The sequence below is a fragment of the Rhea americana genome, unplaced genomic scaffold (genome assembly GCF_003343005.1).
Source record: "Rhea americana isolate MKP2758 unplaced genomic scaffold, rheAme1 scaffold_95, whole genome shotgun sequence".
Taxonomy (NCBI): Eukaryota; Metazoa; Chordata; class Aves; order Rheiformes; family Rheidae; genus Rhea; species Rhea americana.
The window spans coordinates 292,390-303,697 of NW_028187144.1; the positions used below are offsets into that span (position 1 = coordinate 292,390).

The 11,308-nt window shown below is 40.6% G+C and overlaps 1 protein-coding gene across 1 annotated transcript; it reads right to left on the reverse strand.

The window, feature by feature from the left end:
* Positions 1-4,864: 4,864 nt before the first annotated feature.
* FOXO1 (forkhead box O1) lies at positions 4,865-11,050 on the reverse strand. Its single transcript, XM_085324975.1, has 2 exons — positions 9,466-11,050; positions 4,865-9,097 (listed from the first exon to the last, which is right to left on the reverse strand). Exon 1 carries the CDS (start codon positions 10,739-10,741, stop codon positions 9,479-9,481), a length of 1,263 nt encoding a protein of 420 aa, XP_085181101.1. The 5' UTR covers positions 10,742-11,050; the 3' UTR covers positions 4,865-9,097; positions 9,466-9,478.
* Positions 11,051-11,308: the final 258 nt, after the last annotated feature.

The following is an 11,308-nucleotide window of genomic DNA, read 5'->3' on the forward strand; positions in this document are numbered from 1 at the left end:
ACCTCTCAGTCGATGGTAACCTGCAAGAATCCCAAGAGCAAGAGAGCACTAGTCCATCACCCCACCAGTCAGTAGGACATTGGAAAGGGACRTATTGATGTTCTGAGACCTTCTCACAGAATGGTGTTGGGCAATCCTTTCTTGTTATACCCATTCCCAACAYAATTAAGAAGGTGAAGATCTCCATGCCAGGTCAGATCAAAGGTCCACCCACTCCAATATCCTGYCCCTGAGAGTGGTCAGCAGCAGATGTGAATGTGAAAAGAGCATAAGGAACTGGCCAAGGACTGAATAATCTCTTCTCTGGTTTATGCTCCCAGCTTGCAGCAACTGGCCATTTAGAGACTTCCTGAGCTAGTGGTTGCATCCGCACTATTGTGTTTAATAGCAACTCTATCTTCTGGATCTATCTTCTATTAATTTGTCTAATCCTCTCTCGAATCCATTTATACTTTTGGCCTCCACAACATCCTGTGGCAATGAGTTGCAAARTTTAATTATGCATTGTGTGAAAAAGAACTTCCTTCTGTTTGTTTTAAACCTGCTGCCTGATCATTTCATTGGGTGCTCCCAGTTTGTGTCATGTGAAATTCTGATTATTTCCYATTCATCTTCTCCACAGCATCTGCAATTTTACATACCTCTGTCATCTCATATGCACCCTCACTCATCTCTTTTCCTGTTTAGTCTCTGTTCTTGACTCTGTAACACTTCAATACCCTATTTGAAAACCAAACAGCATGTGATATTTAAAATATAGGTGCGTTTTGCAAGTAAACAGTAGCACAGAAGAGATTATGATTTTCTATTTGGTTTTCTCACTTTTATTTCTACTGTGTCTTCTTATTCACAGCTAACAGAGAGCTTTGCAAGAAATTTTCCTAATGACTCCAAGATCTTTCTTATAGTGGTAACAACTCATTCGCAGTTCATTATTCATCTGTGTGCTAGACTTACTTTGCTTCCCACCTCTCCTGTGCATTACTTGACATTTATCAACAATTAATCATCTCTGCCATTTCATCACCTGGTCACAAAACATCCTGAAGCCCTCCCACAACTCTTTGCTCAGCTTGACATTTCACTATCCCGCATAATGGTGTGCTCAGCAGTTTCTGTCATCAACTGCATCTCATGATCATTCTTCAAATACATTGAATAGCATCAGGACCTTGAGGGAAGACAGTGGTCCCAAGCTTTTCCAGCTTGGGAAAACTAAGTGCTATTCCTGTGCCGATGGCCTACCCTTTAAATCAGTGRTTTGGCACTGAGGAGACCTCTATTGCATTCCAACTCTCCCAGGAACTTCAGTGAGGAAACTGGCTGAAGGCTACTGGAAATCCAGAAAGCTTAAGTGGTCTCCCTTGTCCTCATGCTCACTGACTCATCTCTGTTTGTGAAGCACAGCTTCCTCCAAGAGTAATGTGGCCACTATTTCCCCACATCGCTCCATGTTGTTACTGAGTCTATCACAGATTCTGTCAACTTAACCCTGTGAAGAAGACAAATCTAGTTCCTCTGGTCATGCTAGGACCCTTTCAAAGATTGGCACCACCAGGTTTTACTTCATTTATTTGGCAAGCAGTCCTCTTTAAGCTCACACATCAGTTAAAAGTCCAGCATTTTCATTTTTTCTTTATTTTGGGGGCGGGGGGGTGAATACTAGCTGGCCCCAGCCACTTCTCACTCTGCTCAGCCACTGGCAAGCATGTGGCTTGCTGTACAGATCACACCAGAYGAAGATAAAAACAATCAAGTGCTCAAGGAGTCTGTAGGCAGGAGGCCCCCACTACTTATTTCACCCTAAGGATAAACAACTTCAGAAGACACAGACAGTGTTTATCTGTGGCTGCATGAGACGGTTGGTCCAAGAAAATCCTGCTCAGAACGCCTTCCTGTCAAAGGCTAGCATAGGCTAACAGGGCACAGCTCGTGAGTTAAGGGATGCCCAAGGCGAGGAGTTGACAGCCCAAGTGGCCCCAGGTGGCTCCATCTGCGGGGCTTCCACCGCCCCCGCAGGCTGATTTCACGTCAGGCCTTGCTTGACAGAAACCTCCAGCAGGAGACCACAGGCAAACAAGTATTCTCACCTCAAAGAGCTCCTGGACTCATCAGTGGAGTGAACTGACTGAGTGGGTTGGGGCTCATTTTGCAACTAATATGCTCAAGAGCTGTAGGGGCTGAAGGAGAAAGAGGAGGAGAAGTTCATTATTGCAGGTCAGCTATCACTGTTGGGACTGCAACAACTTCCTACCACTCAGACCCTAGACTTTCATTATGAGGAGGCCAGCATCGGGCACTGACATGTATTAGATGGCCCATCTTATTCCATCAAGAGGGCTCAGTTTCCTGCTGTCTCATGGTGCAAAGTCTTAGGCCTTATTCTCACTTGTCCTGCTGTGTCTCACAAACTGGTGGGTGAATGGCCCCAAAGGCTGTGGAGATGGCACAAGAGAGGTGTTTAGCAAGGTGATTTACCACATACAGAAAAGTTTCTCTGAGCAGGGACAGGAAGGAAAAAAACCCAAACAGCAACCATCCTCTCGAGCTCTCTAACTTGATGGGGTGAAGGGGGAAGAAAGGGAGGAGCAGGAAGTGGTAACTTATTTGGACTCCTGAGATGAGACTCCAGCCCTCGCAGAGTTTCATTGTTCTTCACTTGTTTTTACCTGGTCAAAAAGACCCAACAGATCAGCCTAAGATTTTTGCGCCATCTGTGCCACAGTGGCAGACACCGGGTGCAACTTCAAAATCCAAGAGAAAAGAAGCTCTTTTCCTCCTGGACTCAGCCTTTCTTCAGTGAGAAATCCAGCCTTCCTCATCCTTTGAAGCCAATATTTCCACTGCTTCATCAGCCAAAAAGCAGCTCAGAAGACCTGCAGAGCTTTTCATTGACCCCTCTCCCTTTCCAATGCCTATACAYGCATGCCTGCGATGTTCTTCTCCATGTTGAGATGCACTCCTCCGACTTCATCAAAATTGAAGGTGATCGAATATTTCATCAGGAACTCACATATTACCATCAAAYTCCACAGCTCCCTGTCAACCTGGCAAAGCTCATGTGCATCCTTTGGGCAGTTGCCTGTTCAGGTAAYGTTGCTCTGGGGTACTAAATAGGAAACACACTATCTGAAAAGGCCACCATCTTTAAGGATGGCAGGAGCAATTGTAGATGAACATACAAAGAAAGGATCCTCAACTGTTTATATCCGAAGTTACAAACAAGCTCTTTGCCAGATTCTTCACTCTACAACCTAATATCTGTCAGAAGCCTCCTGCAGTCCTCSTGCAGAAGTACAGCACAAAGCCCTCATCGCTTTTACCACCATTTCAGTGCTAAACCACCCACACAAGAAGTTTACTAGGAAGAAAAAAAAAAAGAAAAGAAAAAAAAATTTCTGAATGCCCCAGGGATCCAGCAGCAAGTAGAAAAATATARAGTAAGATGGGGCGCTGTCCCTGCCTCATTTTAGCTATCGTTTTGGCACATGCCAGAACATTACCCCGGGCAAAACATCACCAGGTAATGAACAGGGATTTGCATGCAATTCCAGCAGTGGGCATAACTACAAGCACTGTTCAGTGCAAGCTTTTCCTTCTCAGGGTCTTCACAAAACTTGTCTGTGCCTACCAGCTGCACAATAAATGTCCACAACATCTAATACCATTTGTACTTTTAACTGGATTATCAATTGACATGACCTAATAGCTGATGTTTCTGCACAAAAGCTTGCTTATTACACTGATGTAAAAATGATCTACAGCACAAGGATGCTTTGAGGTTTCTATGCTTGATCAGCAGATTCAAATCCATCGTTGCCAGATTGGCATAAATTGCTATCCAGTCCCTTCCCAAGAGACAAACTTTGACTGTCTTTCCCAACAGCAGTAACTAGTCATGCACGAATTAGATGAATATCCTTCCCAGCAAGTTTGCAACCACACAAATACAGAATCTTCGGATTTAATCATCCTCCTATTCTAGAAGTCAAGCTTTTCAACACATCATTGAAGATATCCTTGGTTGCTTGCTTTTCCTAGTTGCACAAAACTCCCCMAAAACATACAGGGAAGAAAAATAGCAAAGCTAAAATAACGATGAAACTAAACAATGCAAGGAAAAATATTTTTAAAATATTTTTAGATATTTCTGGTTTTATAAGCAACCAGATTGTTGAATTCTTGCACTTTCTTTAGGCCCTCCTCTGTTCACTTGAAGATCAAACTGGCATTTTTTTGCCAGCAATTCATTAGAAGCCTGCTCTCTGCCATCCCTCTCCCTCCCCACCTGCAGGCAAGCAGGGATCTGGGCCTCACAAGACTACTGTGGCGTGGGTGTTGCTGGCTGTCTGTTTTGGCAGCTTCTCCTCCTTTCTTCCAGCTCTGTTTTGAAACACAATCTAAATCAAAAAAAATAAAAATAATAATAAATAAAAAAAAACACGTTCCTGTGCTCTCTACTCACATCAGCATTCTTGCCTCTGCAGAGTAAATTATAGCTGCAAAAAAGAGCAACGCTGAGCAGGTTGGCCTAGATAGCGCAACCATTTGGCAAAGAAAAAGAAAAAAAAGTACTTAGAGAAAGTGTGTCCTTCAGGAGGGAAGGAGGGGCGGAGGAAGACAAGARGCAAAAAGGAGAGAAAAGAGGGCCAAGGAGACTTTGTGAACCATCTCATTTAAACAAGGGGAGTGGAGGAAAGAGAAAAATGTCTCTCCAGAGCCAGCTCCCTCCCACATTCAGTAGCATTAGGCTCTAACAAGTAATTTGGACTAAAAGACTAATTCTTTCCTGGAGTTTGATGGATGTTAGCGGTCCATTTTTTCCCTCCTTAACAATGTATTACATAACATTCTGATACACTAATTACCATCTCATGTCATAGCAATTTTATTAAGAGCTTATACTTACAAATACCCATTCTGAAGGGATTTCAGGAATTTTGCAATTTTCTCTGGACTAGGCTTGTTGAAGCCTGGGCAACAATGTTTGATGCTGCCTAAGGCGGCTTCCAGTAACAAAGTGTCTCTGCACAGCATCTCTTACCAACTCTAAGAGTCAAGCATGGATTCTTCTTGCATTTAGTCTCGAACTCTTGTAAACAAGTTACTTTTAGCACACTATGTTGCGATAAAACACTTACAACACAGCCCTGTTCAGTTACTGTACCTGATACCGTTCCAGCTCCACAAGCAATTCCAAGAGAGCGAAATTCCTTTATATCAAGACACGGAAAATTTGTTAACGATTCCGCAGYTAGTGTTTGCTCGTTAATATGGTATCGTCTTGCCAGACAAGACCCGGTACCACGAGGTATTTTTCTATTCAAAATTGCTAATGCCATCAGGATTGTCCAAATGGGATCGTCATCATCAGAAAGATTACGCAGTAACGAAAGTGATTACGACAACGTCTGAGTAGGAGGATTACTGATCACAAGCAGAATCCTGGTACAAATCTCATYCCCAATATACAAGAAAGGACACAAAACCTTTTAAACATAATTTATATACATTTATGGCTTTATACAACAAACTGTAAGGGATTGTTCTCTTGTGTCTGTAAAAGTACATCAGGCACTTTTTTTTTTCTTTCTGAAAATATCCATGTACGAACTTAAACTCTGCAATGTTACGAAGAGCAGTGAAGCGCAGAAGGGCTGTCACACAGCTCACAAACTGAACTAGCAGTATGTATATGCCAAATCTCTCATGATACTGCTCGTTTGCGGAACATCCTCAAAAAGGAGGCCAGTTTTAATGCCAGGTAATGTTCTTTTTGTTTGCAGAAACCATGCAGCATTTTACATAATGATTAACCCCCCCCCAAAAAAAAAAGAGAGCAGAAGAGAGAGAGAGAGAGAGAGAGAATACCTTATTTAAAATCAGTCATAAATTAAGGATTCTAAAAATTTCATAATGAAAATAGGAATTTCAAATCAGTAAAATAATAATAATAAAAAAAGTACTAACATACATCCAGTGGTTTAACAAGTGCAAATTTTATACTGTTTTATAATTGGTCCAATTTTAACTTCTCCTCTTCTTAGGGATGCTCTGTTGACTTAAGCCAATAATAAGCAACATGATTTTTGCTTTGAAGTGTAGGCAAATTGTCAGTTTATCAAAGCAGAGCTTTCCAATTAATGCATCTACTACCTAAACATATATCATATAGCTATATTATGGAAACAAAACATCTTTATATTTAAAATATCTGAACAGCTCTATAATACAATAAATTTTTAATAACAGTACAAACCAGAGAAAAGTCAAAAACAAGGCTGCATAGGTAAGATCATCTGCACAACTCACAAACCAATCATTTACAACAATTCTGACAAACTAAGTTACTCCAGAAACTTGGCATTTTTACTGAAAAAGGATTTATTACAAGAGGTCACATAATGCTTGTTTTCAAGACAGACAATACGCCCTTCATCAGACTTCACAGTATTCCAGAATTACAATTGAAAAATATTAGAATGGAACCACAGAGAAGAAAATAAATGTGACCACATAACCCAAAACATCTGATTATCTACAACTCTTTTTCATAATAATTAAAAAGGGCTTCCTACAGATCGTGGTAATTAAGGAACTGCTACATTTATGTTATTCATAGTTATAAACGGAAATGAAGAAAATATCTGAATACAGGAAATTATACGGTAGCAGTAAATAATAAACAGGCGGTATATTGTTAAATGTAGCATGTTCAGCTGCAATCCCATTGAGCTTAAGGTTAAATACTGCTTCCTTTGTGCATAGAGGTGAATTTTTTGACTACTTTGGCGTATGCATATCAGTGCCCATTTGCAAGCAAATTTTTTGCACGTGCAGCAAAAAGAAGGATCTTCAGAAACCCATTTGTGAGCCCCCTGCTTGTTCCATTGTCAGCATATGCAATCAAGTCTAGGAGACTATTAATTTTGGTGGTGAAGATGCTAATAGAGGTATCTGCCAGTAAAAGCAGGCCGCTTTGCGGAGGCTACAGCGCTAAGAACATTTCATCTTGCTCAACAGAAGTTCAAAGAGAGATTTCACAGTGGGAGAGATCCTATATCACAGGACAGCTTAACATCAACTTCTGCAACTGCTGACAAGCCTAATAAGATATCTAAAAAAGTAGGACTAGCTGTAATTAGGAGTGATTTAAGCCCAATAGGGAGCTAAATGCTAGCACATCGATAAATATACTGTAGAGATTTAGGAAAGTCGTACTAGGATCATTAAATATATGGCTTATTAGTAAACTTTGCTTTCTTGGCACATCACACTTCTTCCTCCACAATACTCCATCACTGGAGGGAAAATAAGTTTCAGTTAGAACATTCTCCAGTTGCGGGCCATTTAGACAGAACAAAAATCAGCAAAAATACCTATTTCTCTTCCTCTTCCCAACAGCCAGTCCTAGCACAAAAACTCTTCATACTGTCAGTGCATAAAAAAAAGCTTCAAAGATTTCTGTAACACAAACGATGGGCAGTAACCAACAAAAAGACAAATGAGGCCAGTATTCCACACACCCAGGAAAACCACATCATGYAATTACAAAAATACAGAAATCAGTTATCCAAGACCCAAATCCTGAAAATGCTCAGGTAGTTGCCAGTGTGCCGACTCAAACAAGAGCAAAAGCTTTTCACAGAAGCAAGGCCTCTGTCAYAAATTCTATCCCCTATCCTAAAGTCCTTATATTTGTATAACTTTGCCACTTACTTTTTCTTTCCTACTTCAAAAAAAAGTGATGTTCTTGCCCTGAAATAGGGGGTCACAGAAATTTCTGCCTCCCATTAAGAAGTAACACTTTCACCTCCTCAAACATCCTGCGTGACAACAGACACATTGACAGACCCTAAACCTAGCACTAATTGAGACAAATGACAGTTCTGCCACTAATTTTACTGAAATTATGAATTTTCTCCAAATGGCTCTTGAGTGCACAAACATTATGAGACCTCCATGAAATAAATATAAATGTGAAGCATTGTACAAGCATCTAACAGTGAATACTTAACACTTTGTGGTAGTCAGAGTTAAAATGATAATAGAAGCAGATGACATTTCTAAAAATGCATATATAAAACTGATTAAATATTTTCTAAACATAAAATTGTCTATATTTATACATCACACAACAAAAAAGGGACAGAAATGTTTTGTATTCAAGATACTTATTAAGCTTTTCCTTTATTAGCACTCCCAAGTGCTAGGGAAATTTATAAAAACGCGTACTTAATCCAGTTAAAATACTGTACAAAATGAAGAGGTTATGAATGCTGCCAGATCTCAGATTCTGTAATTTTTAAGTTGCCTATGTAACAAAAGTAGACTTTAATTATAAGAAAAATAGTTTGGAAACTATTCCAAAAATTATCTTAAGTCCAACAATAAAGTCATTAGTCTGACAATGAAATCCAGATATATTCTTGTATAAATTTACATGAATACAGGTAACTTATCAAATGGATTTAACCTGCTGCTTGTTTTGAATAGTCAGTGAGTTTAGTAGGATCATATTTAGCAGGCTAGTCTGTTCCCATATGAAATGTGTGGCAATTTTGAGTAAAATAAAGCAGTTCGCACTGCTGCAAAGCAAGTCCACAGTTATCTCAATTCATCAGAACACAGGTAACATCAATGAAGGTTAAACTTACTTAGGCCATGAGATCATCACAGTATTCTTACAAAAGTTTATAAACTTTTCTTGGACCAAAACCGATAGTCTTAAAAAAACAATTCTTCTACAGATCAAACTGTACAAAACCGAAAGCACGACATGATGTAAGAGTCTTTGCTGTGATTATATGGTGTAGTGAATTTGGCACTTCAGAGTAATGAAATTTCCAATGGTACAGTTCTTATCTACAGCAGCACATAACCTGCAAACCTTGGGCAAACATCCTGTACAGGAAAATACTCTCTCTGCTGCCAACTCTGACGAAAGGAAGAAAAAAGAGAAAAAAAAAGACCCCCCCAAAAAAGCTAGTGCATGTGCACAGCTTTGTCAAGAAAATTAAAAAGGAAGGTGAAGGACATCTTTGTACTGCTTTCTCAGTTCCTGCTGTCAGACAAGTCTGGAGAATTTAACTGTAGCCTAGGAAAATAAAAATAAAAATACAATTAAATCAACATCCACACCAAAAGAGGCTGCCAATTAAAATATGTTCAAACTACCTTTAAGACAACTTAGAAGGGAAATATGTATTTAATAAATGTCAGTTACCAGTAAGATTTTATTTAAGATAGCAATGGCAAAACATCAGTGCTCCATATAAAATAGCAGAAGTTGGTGCATGGCAATCCTAACGCAAACCTGATTTACAAACTAATGAAGGACTGGAAAGTGAYTGACAGAAGAGGCACTTCACATGCCAGCGTGGGAAACCACCCAGATTTTAAACGTTTGACATCTCTTTTCCCTTTAAGCTGTTTTTCAGGTTTATCATAAAAAGCACAGCTTACCTCCTACTACATCCTAGCCTGACACCCAACTGTGTGTGGTTGTCTTTACGCTGTGCTGAAAACTTTGGTTAGGCAATACACTGTCAAAGTTAAAATCTAACGTTTCTCCATCCATAAGGTCATTACGAATAATCGACTCCATGTCACAGTCCAACCGCTCAATTAACATGTCGTCTAAGTCACTGGGAAGCTTTTCCTGGTGGAGAGAAACGATTCCCACCCTTCCATAGCCGTTGCAACTGTTAACAGGGGCATATGGGTTCATAGCATTCATCTGCATCGGGTGACTCATAGGCACTTGTAACGAAGTCTTCACCGTCGACAAGCGATTCAGACCTGACGTGTGTGACATGGTGTTCACTGTGTGTGACAAGGCACGACCATTAACTGCAGGTGTTGGCTGGTTATGTCCTTGGTGAGGACGGGCGTTAGGGTTCATCATTTTGTTGTGGGGTGGTTGACTGCCGTATGTTGGCATCACCGAGTTAGTGACCATCAGCACACTTTGGCCCAGTGCCCTGCCACCAGGCTGGGAAACACCCGTGTCTACTGATGCCAAGATATCATTGTGTGGAGGAGAATCAGAAGTCAGTAATTCCTTCAGAAGTCCTGCAGGACAGTTGTATTGGCTCATTGCTCCATAGCTTGATTTACTGTCTTGAAGCGTCTGCATAGCAATTTGGGGCAAAGAGTTCATGCTAGCTTGAGCATAGGTAAATTTCCTGTAGTCTGGATTTGGTGAACCTATACTTGTGGTTGAGGATGCAAACGAGTAACCTGGTGTTTGCTGCATCAGGGTAGCAGATGAAGACTGGGTTGACACAGTCATTGATGTATTAGGTGACAAGAGATTAAGGTTATCCAAAAGATTTTCCATGTTCTCAGAATTACTCATCTCTGAAAGGCTGGGTAGAGTAGAAGTCATTTTGGTGGCGGATGATGGGTATACCATGGAGTGCACATCCCCATCTCCGAGATCATCTTGCTCAGGCAAAATAGGGGAAAGTCTTCCACTAATTGTACTAGCGTTAGAGCTAGTTCTAGGTCGAAATGTACTCCAGTTATCAAAGTCATCGTTACTGTGAGAGCTGGGGCTCGCTGGCCACTTTGAGAACTGTGATCCAGGGCTGTCACCATTTCCCTCTTGACCAGACTGAAGGGATGCCTTTTTCTTGGCAGCTCTGCCTCTGCTTTTTGCAAATTTGCTGTTGTTATCCATGGACGCTGCTCGTCTCCTGGGAGATTTGCCACTCTTTCCGCCCTCAGGATTGAGCATCCACCAAGAACTCTTCCCTGTTCCCTCATTCTGCACTCTGATGAACTTGCTGTGCAGAGAGAGGTTGTGACGGATTGAATTCTGAAAAAAATAAAAGTAAGGTGTAAGAACACGAGTTTTATTTCTGCTGACTTTCAAAGATCAGCCTATTCTGATGGTACATGCGTAAGAGGYACTTCAGCAAAAAATAACTTCATGACTGAATCCTTACACACAGCTCAGTTTCCAAACACTCTGCTCCTAACTGTGATCCCCAGTTAACACCACACTGCTAACTGCAATCTCCAGTATCAATCTATCTGTATAAAATGAGTTCCTTAACATGCTCAAGATTACATAAGTTTGAGGAAAGACTTCCACATSAAGTCTCATAAAAAACCTGCCGTAAAGGACAGGCCTTCCACACAGTCCGCTTAAACCCTTGCTTACATGATTTTAACTCTTTCAAAGTGTTAAGAGAAGAGAAATTGCTTGTCTTCTGGGCATGTTGATACTGATTTGCCTGTGTAAACATAACCTCCTTTGATTTGAAAATGTAAGCGTAAGCATGAAATAGTAAAATGTGCC

Bases quoted from the DNA above. Each gene is read 5' to 3' on its own strand.
- FOXO1 (XM_085324975.1), bottom strand. From the start codon at position 10,741: ATGCTCAATCCTGAGGGCGGAAAGAGTGGCAAATCTCCCAGGAGACGA.